Raw genomic sequence first — 16,987 nt, 5'->3', positions numbered from 1 at the left:
CCAAACTTTATTCTGGCAAGCAGTATGGTTACTTGCAAATCAGCTTAATTTTTTAAAAGCTTGTTTTAATGCTGCTTTAAAATGGATGTAGAGCAGCTTTAGTCCAGGGTTAATTTAGCCCCACTTCTAAGGGGTAGTCCTTCTGGTGTCTCTAACGTATGTTCCATGTATGCAACGAGGCCTCCCTAGTCTGGTTGGTAAGAATTTGAATGATTCTCAGCCTTGTATGAGCTCAAAATTTTTGTTCAAAAATTTTCAGGCTAGGATATGGTTAGCTTTGAGAAGAGAGAAAATACTGATTGTTGTGTAGAATGAAGAGTAAGTTGTGGGGTGCTAATAATATTCTATTTCTTGGCCTGGGTGGTGGCTTCATGAGTCTGTTTACTTAGTGATAATTCTTCAAGCTATATATTTATGTTGTATACTCAGTAAAAAGTTTCTAAAAAGTTTACCGGTTATTTTTATACATATTTTCTCCCACATGGACCTTAAAATGATTTCAAGTCCCCCAAACAATAATAATACTCACTGAGTTTCTAAATGCAATTATATTATAAATATACTTGCCTTATATTTTTTCATAACTGCATTGCTTTCAAAGTTTGCTGTTTCTTCCATAAATCGGCCCACTAGTAGCATAGCTCGACCATGAATTAACATGTTTTTACTCTCAGTTGGAGTTTTATTCTCAGGAAAACATAACTCAACACCCTTTTGAAGAACAATTAGTGCCTGGTGAACATCACCCTGAAAGATACAAAGGCAACAAATATTTTATTTTAAGAATATATTTCTATTTTCTGAAAAATAAAATTATTGGCATTTAAAATTCACTTTTGTTTATATAGAGATCCATTTGTAATTTCATGTTTATCTCTCTTATTTCCCTCCTATAGAGTAAAATTTTAAAAAGAAGGCATTGCTTTAGTTCATGCAGAAGTCTTCAAATGATTTACTCATTTACTCATTCATTTTACAACCAAGATATGTGTAGGTGACTGGGGATAAACAAAGATGAATTTGTCAAGATCTCTGCCTTAAAGAAGTTCATTGTCTCCTTAAGAAATGGACTGTGTAAACTAACAACACAATGTGCTAAGTGACATAAATAAGGAGTATACATGGGTATCAGAGACAATAGAGAAGGGAGTCCTCTAAATCCATGTGGATATATTGGAAGACAGGGGAGAGCAGGAATCAGGAAAGATTACAAAATGAGGTGAAATGTGAACTAGATTTTAAAGAGTAAGGAGAGATTTTCCTGGCAGAGAATTTAGTGAAGGGCATTTTAGGTAGAAGGAACAATAACTTGAACTGGAAGAAAGGCAAGTCTGGTTTTAGCTGAAGCCGAAAGAGGTTATGAGGTAGTAACAAATGAAATGAAGAGGCAGGCTAGGCCTTGATAAGAAAGGGCCTTATATACTTTCTAGAGTTCAGAATGAAGAATACTTAGAAGGATTTTAAGCAGGGGAGCAACATGATTCAGTGTGTATTTTAGAAAGATTACAGACTCTAGATAGAGTAAAGGTGAGCTCCTAAAAAAGACTAACATAGTTAAAGGCCATAAATCATAAGGGCTTGAATTAAGCAGTAGAGATAAATAAGAGGGAAAGGATTCAAAAGATATTTCTAAAGCAGAAGAGTAAAGATTTAGTCTCTGTGGTAGATTGCAACACGTATACCAATAAAACACTTTCTTAATCTTAAATTGTTCCTGTGGGTGTGAACACATTTGTAAATAGGACCTTTTGAAGAAGCTATTATTAGTTAAGTTGTGGCCATATTGAATCAGAGTGGGTCTTAATACATAATACTGAAGGCCTTATAAAGAGAAGAAATTTAGAACAGTTAGTAGAAGCCAGAGTGAGCAGAAATTAGAAAAACAAATATAAGAGAGAGACTGCCATGTGATGGGAGGCAGAGATGCAAGCCAAGGAACCCAAGGATTGTTATCAAATCAGCACCAGAATGCTACAGATTTCAGAGAAAAGCATGGCCTTGCTGACACCTTGATTTTGGACTTCTAGCCTCTAAAACCATGAATAAATAAATTTCTGTATTTTAAACCAACCCATTGTATGGTTTTATCATAGCAACCCTGGAAAATAAGTTTCCAATTGGATGTGCAGTGTGAGGGAGGGGAAGGAATTCAAAATTATGTCCAGATTTCTGTCTTAGATGAGTAGATGGGATAGAGTCCTATTCAGAGAAATAGGGACTATGGTGGGAGAAATGAATATTGAGTCTGACATGATGAACTACCTTTTGGACAAATTAAATTTTAAGGTATTACAATTCATAGACTAATTAGCTCATAAAATGATCAGGTATTGACTAATGCAGGCTGAATAATATTTTCACCTTCCATTAAGGAAAAAGATCTTCCACTGTCCTTTCTCAGCCACCACAAAGTTGGTATAACCACAAATGGCATCGACTACAGTTGCTAAGTGTTAATTTCAGAACACTCTGTGCCTACTACTGATTTCAAATTGGTGGCAAGCATGAGGAGTTATGTAAATAATGGATATTTAAATCTGAGACATAATCTTTGCAAGTAGTTTGGATATTTAAACCCTTCCCTTCTCATTACTACAGCTTTAATTTTTGGATTGCTGGGAACTTGTATTCTGAAGCTAGGCCCTTCCTGGCAGGCTAGATTGGAAGTGAATCTTGAATCTGCACAGAATTAATTATTTGCCAAAGGTATAAGCAAGGAACAGTGTTATATTCATTTAACCAATATTTATCAAGTGCCTAATAAGTACACCCTGTATGCACACAGAAGGTAAAAACTAAGTGTTAGTCACTTCCCTAAAGAAAAATGGAAGACAGATGAAAACAAAGAATTGCATTTTCAGCCTTGCAATGGAAAGGTATTTGGGGACTTTGGAGTGAAAGACACAGTTTCTCCAGACTATGGTAGATAACAGATGAAAAAGGTAACAGAAAAAGAAGGTTCTGAATTTGGATTAGGGATCTTCTCTCAGTCAGATCTTTGTAGGCAGGAAGTACATAATCCATAATAACTTATATATACATGATGATGTTCCCTTCGCCATTACCTTGGACCATAGCCACTTTGCCCTTTCCACATATAGTTCAGCGAGTCGTGATTCTCCTGCATTAAGGAGAGCATTGTAGGCTGTCTGGTGGTGACCAGCCTTTCTAGCTACTCTGGCACTCTGCAGCCAGCATTCTCCAACCATTTCATTGTAATCTGGTCTAAAGGAATGTGACAAAAAAAAGGGGGGGGGGGCATTTATAAGTATATTAAAACATCTTAATTAAAACATCTCTTCCCAACATGGAACCTTCTCAAGAAACTACTACAAAGAAATTAAAGATGAATTTATTTAAAACACTAATTTTAGTTTTAAAATTTTAAGAGTGCTCCATTTTCATCTATTGTATTCTATAAGGACTTTCGTCTTAATATATTTTACTACCTCCCCTAAATATGTTTTTAAACATTAAAAAAAGACATATTGCATATAAAAGTGATTCTTATGTTCTAGGTTCATTTCAACTATATGGTGTAGCCTTGACAACTGACAATAGAAAAATATATTTGGACAGAAAATTTAAAAATATCAATACTGCCAAATAAAATTAAAATATAATATTACATTCAAGATAATGGACATGAAAAAAAAACGAAGTGTGAAAAACCTTTTGTTGAGGCTTAATAAGGCCCTCCGGAGGGCCAGGATGGGCTCCTTGGCTCGGTAGGAATTTTGGGTCATTTCTAGTCGAGCTACCCAGTTTAGGGAATCTTCTTGAGAAGTGTCACCTGGAGACTGGTGGAAAAGTGTTCTTATGCTATGCTCCAACTCACACAACATGTGCAATCTAAAGATAGATAAAATCTATGTTAAATCATTATCACATTCAGCCTTATTAATCTCATATGTAAAGCATACAAATCAGTCAGGAATAAACTGAAATGAGCAGTTTTCTTTGGAAGAATTATAAAGTATATTCTTGGTATACAATTAGTACCATTTATATCTTCAAATTGGGTGTAAACATGAAATCAACATGAAATATCTAAATATACTGCTTGTGTTACTGTTAGAGGGCCTGACATAGTCAATGCCAGTAAAAAATTTTGTGACATGAATGCATTTTGAATTGTTTTTTTCTAAGTGTAATGGACATGGTAATACATTGAGAATGCTTTTTCCCCTTTGTATCATGGTCAGTGGCTATGAGATCCTATTCAAGGCAGAAGGATGCAGTTAAATAGCTACAGAACAGAATTAAACTCAGAGGTCCAACTGCTGTTTTCATGAACCTGTTATTATAAGAGGTGCTGACAAAAAAATAGTGATTTCTTCCAACTAAAAAAAAAATCACTTAATTATTTTTTAAATTTATTATACCCCCAATTTCAACATTTGTTTTATAATTTTCCTTAGGTCAACCAACAGACCTTAAATGTTTACCATTATTTTCTTCTTTACCTCTAAGAGTTAATATTCCTTTTTAGTAATGTAAGGCCTGTTTTTGGGGGGCAAATGTCAAATGCATTTCTAAAAAAGACGGAAAGGGCTGCAACAAGTACTGACTGCCAATGTGCCAGGTACAGTACTAGCTGTCTAAGATTATTTAGGTTAGTAATATAAAAAGTAGACTATGACAATACAAGAGGTCAAACGTAAGATATTTTGTTATTGTTTACAGAAGTCTCAAAATTGTTTTTTCAATTAAAAGGATGTATGTTAGAACATATTTTAAAAACTATATAGGCCCCCTTCCCCATATATAGATGCTAGGGTATTAGAATAGCTAGAAAGACACAACTGAAATGGTGGAACTGTAACCCATAACAGTCTTTGAAATTTGCTCTATAGCTAATTGTTAAATAGTACTTTGAAAATTATTACCTTTCTGTATAAATCTTGTATTTCACAATAAGGAAATAGCTGAAACTGTGGAACTGTAACCCATAACATTCTTTGAAATTACCTATATAACTACTTGTTAAATCATACTTTGAAAGTTACCACTGTTCTGTATATATGTTAAATTTCACAATAAAAAAATATTAAAAAAAAAAAACCTATATAGGGTGATTGTGAGGTAAAAAAAAAAAATGAGTCAATTTGCATAGCTATGCCTGATGTACCAAACGTATTAACAGAATTATATACTAATAAAAAAATTCCAAGTCTGTCATATGACATTTGTGGACTGGTAATATAAAAACAGAAACCCCAAAATACCTCACAATATATTCATATCCTCGTTGGTAAGAGCCTCTTTCAAAGCTTGCAGCTGAAAGAGGTACAATTTGTTCGGTTCTCACTAGTTTCAAAGTATCATAAAAAGCTGTGGTATCTCTTTTTTTGGCTGATAACAATAGCTGTCCTAGTCTGACACTCCATGTTGTAGATTTCCCATCTGAAAAACAAATTCAAGAGTCAAGGAGTGGGCGGGGCAAGATGGCGGAGTGGTGAGGAGCAGAATTTCGTCTCTCCCCTAGAGCAGCTGGCAATTACCCAAGAACTATATGAAACAGTGTTTTCGGGGTCTCCAGTAACCAGTCACACATTGGACACAAGTTTGGAATTGGAGGAAAAGCTGGGATCGCAGCGAACATTGTAAGTTCCCCGGACCAGGGGTCTGGCGCCCCTCCCCACCCAGACCTCACAGACTGTCTTGCTGCCGGCTCCCTGAAAGGGGGGAAAAAAAAAAACAAAAAACAGCAATCTGCTGAGGGCAAGAAGGGAGGCTCAACCCAGCCTCAACTGCAGAATTAATTAACAAATTAATTAACTAACTTTGGGAGCTGGGGTGCTAAAGAAGGGCTGAGCTCCAAGAAGTGGGGGCACGTAAAAGCGGGCACCCATTCCCGCCATTTTTTTTCCCTTACATTTTGTCCCTTCTGGCTTCTCACTGATCCCTCATCTTTTTGCATTTCAATAGCCCCCAGCAGGGGTGGAAAGGAAGCGGTTGGAGAGTAACTATCAGACAATAGCCCAAAGCATATCTTTAAATGCTCTATTCTGACACTGACAAAACTTCCAGGCTGGGGAAAGACTTTTAAGAGAGACTCTTTTTTTTTTTTTTTTTTCCAGCTTTTTTCTTTTTCTTGATTTCTTTTCTATTTTTTTTTTTTTTTTAAATCTAAAAGTAATATATGTGGTTATTTTCTATCGGAAAGCCCAGGTTGAGGGACTAGGCTGGGCTTGGGGGAGACAGAGTACCCACAGTGTCTTTGAATTCCGTATTCACTACTGAAGGCCTCCACCCCCGTCTTTAATTGGCAACTCAGGCTGACCAAGAAATCTACCTGGAGAGGCCCCAAAGAGGAGGGGGGAGAAGGGAATAGTGCCCTTGAGAGACAACTGGAATTCTGAGGATTGGGAGAGTGGAGGGAGGTCCAGCTCAACTGGCAGTCTTCCTTCTGGGAATTCAGACCCCAGGGGCTGGAATTCAGATTCCGGCTTCAGTCAGCCACGCCCCTGACAGGATCAGAGTCACCAGGAGAACTAAAGGCTCCATACCTCCTTACACTGGTGGGGGAGCTGCGGGCTGGCCAGTGCCACCTGCTGTACAGGAGAGGAAAAGCATCAATCCTAAAGGCCTCATAGGAGGGTCTCATTCTCAGGAAAACTCCATACCCTCCCAATGAGACCTGGGCCTCACTAGACTGGGAAAATCTGACTAGGGTCCATATCTGAGGAGACCCACTCACAAAAAGGTTACATAGAGGCAGAGCAAGAAACAGAAAAAACAAGAGGGGAAAAATTCTGATCAACTAAATAGAATCTAAGTTAGAGGTCTAGAATAAGTTGAACTGAATAACAGAGGCCAGAGAACAAAGCCAACCAACAAGAAAACCACTAGGTAAAAGACAGAAAACAAACTCCAAAATAAACTAATCAAGAAAATCAGATGCCTAGACAACTTAAGATAACAAGCCATACCAGGAAACATGAAAACATGGACCAGCCAAAGGAACAAACTAATAGCTCAGCTGAGACACAGGAGTGGAGGCAACTAACGCTAAATAAATTTGATGAAATGAAGGAAGATATAGCAAAAGAGCTGAAGGATATAAAGAAGACACTGGTTGACCATAAAGAAGAATTCATAAACTTAAAAGAGTCAAGGAGTGTTATGATAGCTAAGTTCAAGAGCCGGCTCTATTTCATTTGGTAAAATGCTCAGGAGAAATAGTGAATAGATGGTTTCATTCTTCTTTACACAATTAAACAAGTCAATCATTAAATAGGCTGAAAGGATTAATCATGAACGTTGGTCACCTACTTATTCTGAATATTTACGGCATGTTAAAGCTGCTTACATTTTAAGAAGTAATTTTACCTGCAGCCAAATAGTTTTCTACCAAATTCCACTGTGACAATTTCCAAGCTGCTTCCACTCTGTAAGTGTTTAATTCATCTGTCCATTCAGACCTATCAAAAGAAACACACATCAACTAAACTTTTATTTAAATTAAGATGTCATTTAAAGATTTATACATGTGCTCTATTTATTGTATTGGTATTTATACTGTGTTTTGAATTCAGATATAAAATAATTATCTCTACCCAGAAAATTTTAATCTTCCCATTGCCCCAAAACAATTTTTCAATAATTATTTATAATAGAGCCATTTAAAAATGTCATTCCTTGACAAATTAAATTGTGCCACATTAGAGCACAGTTAATAACTAGACAATTACAAAATCCAATTGGAAGATTAGCTGCATGCTTAACTTGAACAAAGGGCAAAGAAGAAAAAAGCCAACTGAAGGCTTGTGTATTCAGAGGTAAGCAACTATAATAACTGAGGATTTTAAATGAAATTTAGAGACAAAAATATAGGAGCTGGTGGGGTGGGTCAGGAGCAGTTCAGGAGGGTGCACTGGACACTTGACACCAAGTTCATAAGAAAGTTACAAACGATGTATCAATGACATAACAAAGAATACAAAACTAGCTATCTAAAATATATACCTATTCTTTCAATATTTTCAGTCACTTTAAAATCTGGATTTGAAAAACCAGTCTGATATAGTCCGATTATTTTTTCCTAAGCATTCTACTTATGAGATACCATGATGGGCACAGAAGCAGCTAGACTTTCTCCATGTTTTTTCTTTATAATTATACTATTTTGATACCTGCTATATAGAATGTATATAACTAGCCACATTTTTCCATTTAATTATCTAATAACACTGAAAGGCACATTTTATTGTCCCCATTTTATTAAGAAAAGAAACAGACTCAGAGAGGCTGGAATAGATACCCAGGTCAACCTCCCTTACAAGCCCTCTTTGCTTGTTCTATAGTAAAATCACATAAAGCATACATTAAAAATGAACCATTTTTACTTTTTTAAAAATATAACAATATAAATATTGAGTACTGTTTAATTCCTAAATAAGCACCAACAAAATCAATTTAGAATATGGCTAAAAGAAATACAACAGAAATCCAATTTCAGAAGTCCAACTTTGAATGACTTTGTAAGTTTATCATCAGAAGCCAAAATATTCAAATTTTCAGGATAAAAGTCAGAGTAGAATGAGTAAGTGAGCAAATGGGTATCTAGAGAGGATGTGTCACATCAAGCATTGTACCAAGAAGTCCCTAAATGGCAACGGCAATGAGGATGAGGCTTTAAGAATTTTACCACACAAATGGGTTCATTAAAAACAGTGACTGTGTAGATTAAGCACAGTTAATTTTGGAGAAATATTTGTTTAAATACAAACAAAGATTTGCCCAAAGAAAACATGCCCACTCAATGACCACATACTCCCATATGACACAGCATCCCTTCCTTGAATACTGACAGTTGTCTTGTCACAACCCAAAGAACAGGGAGACTCTTTGTATCCCAGACCCAAAGAAAAGACAAGGAGAGTCTACTGTCTAGGGTGTCATAAGAAAACTTGAAAGCCTAGCTGAGCACTTCAGCTTGAGCCTTAATAAGCTTTCCCCAGTTCCTGCTATCTCTTTGCTCATAAAGTCTCTCAACTAATCTGGAGAGATGATCTACAACATAAAACCATTCTTTTCCTGCTTCTGCAGTTTCCCCCAACCTTTCATAAATTCCACTATTGTGATACTGTCTGACCAGTAAAGAGCTTCTCTGCTCTCAAGACACTTTAGAATCATGATTTTTATGAATTAGAGACTGGAACTTACATAAACTGTACTTAGAAGAAGCTGCCTTCAGAATGGTCTAACTAAACACAGCAGCCTATGTGTTCCTTGATTAACTGAGATGCCATTCCTTGTTGATCAGATCTCACTACCGAGAACAGTCAGAGTCTGGTGAATATATTAAGGAATAGGGGTTTTGTTCTCAGAGCAAAGAAGCTTTGAGAGTAGAGTCAACACTATAGTCATTCTCCAAAATGTTCAGCCTTAACCTTTGCCACAGTAAATATAGCATGGCTATTTTAATGCATATATTAGTTTGCTATAACATACCCATTTTCTTTTGGGAAGGAAAGCTGCTTTCATTTTTATCAATCCTTTAGGGAAAATCAACTCTCACAGTTTAGAGTGGTATTCCATAAATCAGACACAAAGCTCTCCCCTTCCCAACACAGAAAACAAATGGTGCTGATACTGTAGGCAGAGCTTAGATGCCCTTTGGAGGCCGAGAAAGTACCCATATGAGTCTCACTAACAGCAGGTAGACTCTGAAATGTCCCTGCCTTAAAGCCAAACTAATTCAAGGATGACACTTTGGACAGAATATAAGTTATTGAATGTTTATATAAATGAGAAAGGAGAAAAAATATTTTTTGATGCTTATCTCCAACCCTCATGAAAAATACCTAATATTTCTTTAGTAAACATTAACTAATTGAAAATTCCCACCCAGATACAACCAAAGAAAATCATGCCTTGTGAAATATTACCTGCTAGCATGCACTCCATTCACCTGAGTGATTACAGTAGATAGTTGACCAAGACCTAACATGGACTTCACTACTCCATGATAATGAATGATCTAGAAGTTTAAAAAATATTTAAAATGTCAATTATTATTCAATATATATTAGGTACAACAATAGTTCAACTTGTATCATTACAAAATACCATCTACCTCATTTTTCCAACCTTTCTTAGTTTAGCAGTTGACTTGCTTGGCTACATGGCAGAGCCCCCACCACTGTCTTAATATATTTGAAATTAAAAAAAAAAAAAAAAAAAACGCAAGACAACCTTATAAATCTTGATTGAATTTATTATTATTTTTTTTTTTTTTACCAGATTTGGTCTAATTTTCAGTTCAACCAAATAGAAAAATAACAAGTACTCTTTAATGTTTTGCTTAAAGATTATTTGTCATATTATTTTTCAAATAAAAATTTAAACTCAAAGGTCACAACATTATTCATATGGATTTTGGGTGTTGGTAACTAAAAAGTTAAAAAGACTTATGCAATATTCATTGACATTGAAAACAAGATTGTGAAAATCAAAGATCGTACTTTGAACTTCAGAGTAAACGTCAAATAAAAGAAAAAAGCAACAACCCAAGATTAGAAAGAATTGAAGCCAAGATTATGTCAATGATTCTAAACCCCTTTCCTGTTTCAATAGACAAGTGCTATCTAATATGCCCCCACTAGTAAACTGTAGCTCAGTGATTTTAAGGGAGCATTTCAAAGATTTGCAGGCAGATGAGTAGGGGTGAGAGGGGCTATGACAACCAAAAAAGTGTCTCAGGCTTTCTAAAAAAACTGATGCATGTCTTATACTTTTAGTAGCAAACTAAAATTATATAAATTTTAATTATTATACACAGTTTAATATAAATATATGCCTTCACAAATTTCATTCATTTTGAGGATTTTTAAGGTCATAGAAAGTTGGCATTGGAGGAACCCTTTGAGACTGTTTAGCACAATTTTCTAATTTTATCCATCAGGAAACTCAAGATCAGAGAAGGTTAAATATTTTCCAGACATACCAGGACAGTACTGAAACAAAAGTTTCTAGAGTTCCTAGTTCAGGGATCTATTCATTATGTTGTTTTTCACTTATTACCTGATCTGGTTCTTGCTGAATAGCCCTGTCATAACAAGCAGTGGCATCCCTCAGTAGGCCAATGCTTTCATGTTCAAGGATCTGTTCTTTTAGAGATGGTTCCGCCTTTCGAATTGCACTTACTCCAGCCACTCCATCTGGTTCATGCATAGCAGCATACAATTTCTTTGTTCAGCCAATTAAAAAACAATTAAACAGGGGAAAAACAAAATTGGAATAAAAATATAAAACCATATGTGAAAGTAGCATACCATAATTTTTTTCCTCAAAGCAACACTAAGTATGCTTCAATGCAGACTCACTTAAGATTACAAATGATCCCTTGGCATTCTATTAACCTCAAAACTGATTCCACTTAAACACAAATCTGTACTAGTAACTGTTATTGATAATGAAGGCTGTAAAGAATCTCAAGATCCTGAAACTCTCTTTGAATCTAGTGATAATAAATTCTGTTAAGTATAGTTTATATTACAAGTGTTTTATTGCATTTTAAAATTTTTAAACTTTTTTTGTAAGTAAGCATTTTTAATCATATTTTTTATTGTGGAATATAACATATATAAACAGAAGTGATAACTTTCCAATTACAATTTAACAAGTAGCTAGAGAGCAAATTTCAAAGAATGCTAGATATACTGGTATTGAGATGTCTTCAAGAAGAACAAGATATGAAGCCTGGGCTCAAAGGCTGAAAAATGATCTAGGAAACAGAAGCTAGAAGGAAAATGGACTGAGGAAGGGGACTAGAGTTGTTCCACATTTATTAACAAGGAAGAGCCAGCAAATGAAACTGTGAGGAGAAATCAGAAAAGTCTGAAGAAACCTGGAAGCTGTGGGAGAAAAGTGAGTATCTTAAAAAGAAAAAGTAGGCAAATGATGCTGTAAGATTAAGAAAATGAGGACTGAGTGATATTTATTGGACTTGTTAATATGGAAGCCATTGATTCCTCTAGCAAGAGCAGTGTCAGTTTAGTGTAGAAAGGGAAGCCTTGTTGAAATGGGCAAAGTGAATGGGAGGAATGGAGGTGAATGCTGGGAAGGTAGACAATTCTTTCAATAACTTTTGATTGTGAAGGCAAACAGGGTAATAGGAGTAGCTAAAGAAGAATACAAGATAAAGGGAATTTTTTTTTCTTTAATGGGAATACTCTAGCTGAAGATGAGAAAATAATACCAGAGAAAGGACTATTTGAAGGTGAAGAATCCTTGAAATCAAGATCACAAGTAGAAAGACTGGATTTTGACAGGAAGGGATATTTCCTTAGTAATAGTAACAAGAAGGAAGAAAAAGAACATGGGTGCATATGCAGAGTTGGGAGAGATTTCGCTTCTGTCTTCTGAATGAACAGCTAAGCAAGATCATTAGTTGAGAATATATTAGGTAGAAGCTGGGAAAAGAAGAAAGGTTAAGAAATAATCGTCTTGAGGAGTAGGGAAGTTGATTTACTAGAGAAACACGGAAGGACTGAAGGCAATGTTCGAGTTCTTCTGATGTTTGAAATCATGAACTGAAAGTGAAAACAGTGAAAAAATCACATTATGTGATTTTTCTCCAGCACTGTTTGATTTCTTATGTGCAGACACTGGGAAAGCAGATTGGTGAGTTTATCCAGGTTTGGAGTTTTACAAAATAAGTACAACACAGCAGGAGAAGGAGCGGGCAATTCAGCATGCTTGTAAGGGAATGAGTTTAATAATGAGCCACAGACTCGAAGCTAAATAAGGAGGAACACAAACGCAGGAAAGGGCTAATATTCATCCTAAGACAACAAGCTACTGATTTCCCAGTTCCTTCGTTACACTTTGCTTTTTGACTTAAAAAAAAGCCTACCAATCTTGATCTCTTATTTAATCCCATTGTGTTAGCCCCACCAGTCCTTACTTTTTTTTTCTTCCCCCACCAGGATCCTCAGGTATACTGCCTACCTGATTCCTGACATAATCAGCACATCTCTCTACCCACCATTCCCAAATTCAGGCCCACACTTCTCACTAGAAGAATAGTAATGGCTTCTTTGCTTTGAATCACAGCCTGTGCCGGTTTGAATGTATTGTGTCCCCCAAATGCCATTATCTTTGTGGTCTTGTGGGACAGACGTTTTGGTGTTGGTTAGATTTGCTTGGAGTGTGCCCCACCCAGCTGTGGGAGATGATTCTGATGAGATGTTCCCATGGAGGTGTGGCCCCGCCCATTCAGGGTGGGCCTTGATCAGTGGAGCTATATAAATGAGCTGACTCAGAGAGAGGGAAGTGAGTGCAGCTGGGAGTGATGTTTTGAAGAGGAGCAAGCTTGCTAGAGAGGAACGTCCTGGGAGAAAGCCATTTTGAACCCAGAACTTTGGAGCAGACGCCAGCCACGTGCCTTCCCAGCTAACAGAGGTTTTCTGGACGCCATTGGCCATCCTCTGGTGAAGGTACCCGATTGCTGAGGTGTTACCTTGGACGCTTTGTGGCCTTAAGACTGTAACTGTGTAGTGAAAAAAAACCCGTTTTATAAAAGCCTATCCATCTCTGGTGTTTTGCATTCTGCAGCATTAGCAAACTAGGACACAGCCCTTCCCCCACAACACCACAACCATTTAGCCAAATGACATTCTGACCATTCGCACTTCACTGATTCAAACTCTCGCAGTTCCTTAGATAACTTCAAAAGTCCTCTATGATTCATGATCTTTACTTTCCCAAATAGCCATCTTTTCTCTGCCATTCCAAGGCTGATATTTTACTTCACAGTACATACCATGCTCTTTCCCAACCCAATAGGGATGCCTCTGCTTGGAATGTCTTACTTCCTTCCTTTAACTATCTGTTATTCATTCTTTAAAGACCCAGCTTAGACAGCATCTCTAAGAAGCCCTTCCTGACCCCCCAGCTCACCCATCCCCATCGCCCATCCCACCCCATATAGAGGATGGTTAAGTGTCCTTTCTCAGAACATATTCATATTATTGTACTTAAGATCTTATTACACTTACTTGATGTTTATCTCTCCCCACTAGTCTGTAAGCTTCTGAAGTGCTTGCAAATATCTAGTGCCCAGCATAGTGTCTAACACACAAAATATGCTCAATAAAATGAACAAATGTAAACATAAATGACTGGCAATGTCAATCATCATTAATAAATTCACTATATTAATTTCAAACCTGTAAAAATCCAAGATGCTCTTGAATATTTTGCTTCTTTTCTGTAATAAATGATTCAAAGTGCATCACAGCTCGTGTGTATGCTTTGGAGCGAAAGGAAGCTACTGCCAGAGTATCCTGAGGTATGAGGTCTAGAAAACAAGTTACACTCTGATAGTCTTCATAATCCATAGTAGACACTAGATTAGAAAAAGACAGTTGAGTAATTAAAGACTTGTAAGATAAAATTTTAAAGTGTCATTTTAAGCATTTAAATTCAATCTATTTCACTAAATAAATTAATCTAAATGTAGCAGGGTATAATATTTGGGATGTAACTATCAACAGGATGATTCCTCAGAGGGTTCCTGCTCCAATTCTACCATTATTACTTAGCCTACCTTGGACAGCCATTTAAGTTATTTGAGTTTCTGTTCCTGAATCTATAAAAGAGAAATATTAGTACCTGCCCTGCCTTCCTTACAATGTTGTTATGAGGATTAAATACAAATCTACATTAAAATTTGAAAAGACACAAAGATGAGCTATTATTTATTATTGATAATGATAAAAATACTGATAGGCTGTGGCTATTAATAGGGAAAGAGGAGAATTATGGAAATACCCTTCTTTTAAATTTTATTTTTAAGTTAGACTGCTTTTTTTTTTCCTGTGTTGCAACATATATAACATCAACTATTACAATGGAAATAGAAAGCAAAAGCACCTTAGAAATAAAATCATCAACGCTTTAGGGCAATTTTTTCAAGAGTCCAAGAAAAGACATAGGTTGGAAATATCTAAATGAGGAAGTCCAGTTTATGAATTCTTATTTAAAACTTTTAACAATGATCCATGACAGTATGCAAAATATAGGAAACAAATTTCTCAAAATTTAAATAATCAAAATAGTAAACTAAGAAAAGTTATATTTAAAATAAGCTCCTTACTTCCATCTACCATTTCTAGGTCATTTCAAATAAGAAATATTAAAGGTATTGTACTTTTGAACCAATACAAATGTAATTATTTAAAAGCTAAATGTTTCATTGAACTGTTACTAGAAATGATAATAGAATTTTTATTTGGTTTATACTACTGTTTTGACATGTTGAAATAGGAATGGACATTTGGTTGTTAAATTAATGGAAAATATATTAATAACTAGTCATGGTTCAGCGAAAAACATTCTTCCAAACAGAAAATTATTTGGAAATCAAGAAAGGTTTAGAAAAATAACAAATGACTATGCTTAACAATAGGAATGTATGTGCTTTCACTGTATATGGATAAAAAGAGGGAGATGGCTCACAAATTAAGAACTATGTAAGTGAAGGCTCTTTAAGGATTATTAGACAGCTGATTTTTTTCAAGTAGTCCTAAAGCTTAGAGAGGAAAAACAAGTGCTGTCTATGAGAACAGCTGAAGTACAAAGAAGCAGAAGGATTACACACTCCATCCACTTGCTGGAAACATGGAAAAAAAAATGCTTCCAAGACAGTAAAAATATTCATTACTGTCTGATGAATATCATTCTTTTCATTAAATGCTTATGACATGGGGGAAGATAAGCAGGTGTAATTTTTAACTCTAACAAGATTACCCTTTTAGTGACCTTAGTGGGAGATTTATTATCACAGAGAAAAAAATAACACAAATGTAGATAGAGCAGGGTGTAATAAACATGTTAAGAAGAGCCTACTGGATGCTAAACACTACCAGAAGCATGGAACAAAGAAAAAAAATTAGTTTTTTCATAGGAGATGAAATGAATGAAATTAAAAGCTACTTTAAAATATAAGACTTAAATGTGGAAAAGATTGCTAAGACTAATTCACAAGAAGTAGAAAAATGATTGAAAAAAGATTTTGACTATACACAAACACTGAGGGGGCATGGAATAAATGGGTTGAGAAAGGGTTGGGTTAATAACAATATTAATATCTCATTTATTTTATGTATGTACCATCTCATTAATCCTCTCAACAATTCTCTCAGGGAGATAATATTAACTGATTTTATAGAATGAAAAATTAGTTATGTGCCTTGCCAAGAAAGTGAGAGTTAATAACTTCAATAGAGGTCTTCTACCTACAAATTCATTGCTTTTTCTCATTGAAAGCTTACACTATTACCCATAAAAGAAAATGATATCCATGAAAACAGGATTGCTTTTTTTAGCTAATGCTTAAATAACTGATAAAGGAGTGAATATGAGGAGAAGAAAATAAATACAAGTTAGGACTTACCCATTGAGTCTACCTTATCTCTGTTTGATTTGCTCTGTGGAAATTTCTCTGCATTCAGAGCCTGAAATTTGTGCCTTGCCCATTGTGTGAGATGATCAAGCATGGAGAACACAGTCTGTGTACTGAGTTGACACAAATCAGATGCACTGTCTTGGGTACTTATGGTATGCTGGTCGTCATGCCTTAGAACTGCCATAATTTCTGTGTAAACCTAAGAAGAACTCATTTTATGGCTAACAAAATGTCTATATATTATGTGATATAAGATTATTTTTATATGACATAAGATTAACCATATGAGGGCAACAATTATCAAAAGCAAAAAACAAGACCATGGACTAATAAAAAATTATCTTTCTCATATGTAAGTAAAACAGTAAAGGATTGCTTTTAAAAGAACGACTGCTGTACAAGAGTCACTATCCAGAAAAATCAATTTCATAGGAATAAATGTATAAATAAAAGGAAACGTAGGAAAATACATTCATGACATTGGGGTAAGAGAAAGCATCAAATAAAAGTCCACAATCCAATAGCTATAAAATGTTTATAAATTTCACATTTACATTTAAAATTTCT

General features: G+C 35.5%; 1 protein-coding gene across 4 annotated transcripts in view; it reads right to left on the bottom strand.

Moving 5' to 3' along the window:
* ATR (ATR serine/threonine kinase) overlaps window positions 1-16,987 on the bottom strand; it is a 133,905-nt gene that overhangs the window by 32,278 nt on the left and 84,640 nt on the right. For 3 of the 4 annotated variants that reach the window (XM_037843422.1, XM_037843438.1, XM_037843444.1), the window contains 9 exons: window positions 16,409-16,619; window positions 14,181-14,359; window positions 11,032-11,196; window positions 9,897-9,988; window positions 7,336-7,427; window positions 5,229-5,406; window positions 3,673-3,852; window positions 3,066-3,225; window positions 568-747 (listed from right to left, as the gene is read on the bottom strand). In XM_037843422.1, the coding sequence (XP_037699350.1) occupies window positions 568-747; window positions 3,066-3,225; window positions 3,673-3,852; window positions 5,229-5,406; window positions 7,336-7,427; window positions 9,897-9,988; window positions 11,032-11,196; window positions 14,181-14,359; window positions 16,409-16,619 (1,437 nt within the window). The remainder of the gene's footprint in view (window positions 1-567; window positions 748-3,065; window positions 3,226-3,672; window positions 3,853-5,228; window positions 5,407-7,335; window positions 7,428-9,896; window positions 9,989-11,031; window positions 11,197-14,180; window positions 14,360-16,408; window positions 16,620-16,987) is intronic. The other variant, XM_037843431.1, reaches the window with a different exon arrangement.

The sequence above is a fragment of the Choloepus didactylus genome, chromosome 1 (genome assembly GCF_015220235.1).
Source record: "Choloepus didactylus isolate mChoDid1 chromosome 1, mChoDid1.pri, whole genome shotgun sequence".
NCBI classification, from domain to species: Eukaryota; Metazoa; Chordata; class Mammalia; order Pilosa; family Megalonychidae; genus Choloepus; species Choloepus didactylus.
The sequence above is the reverse complement of the archived record's forward strand: the minus strand, read 5'-3'. Positions and strand labels throughout refer to the sequence as shown.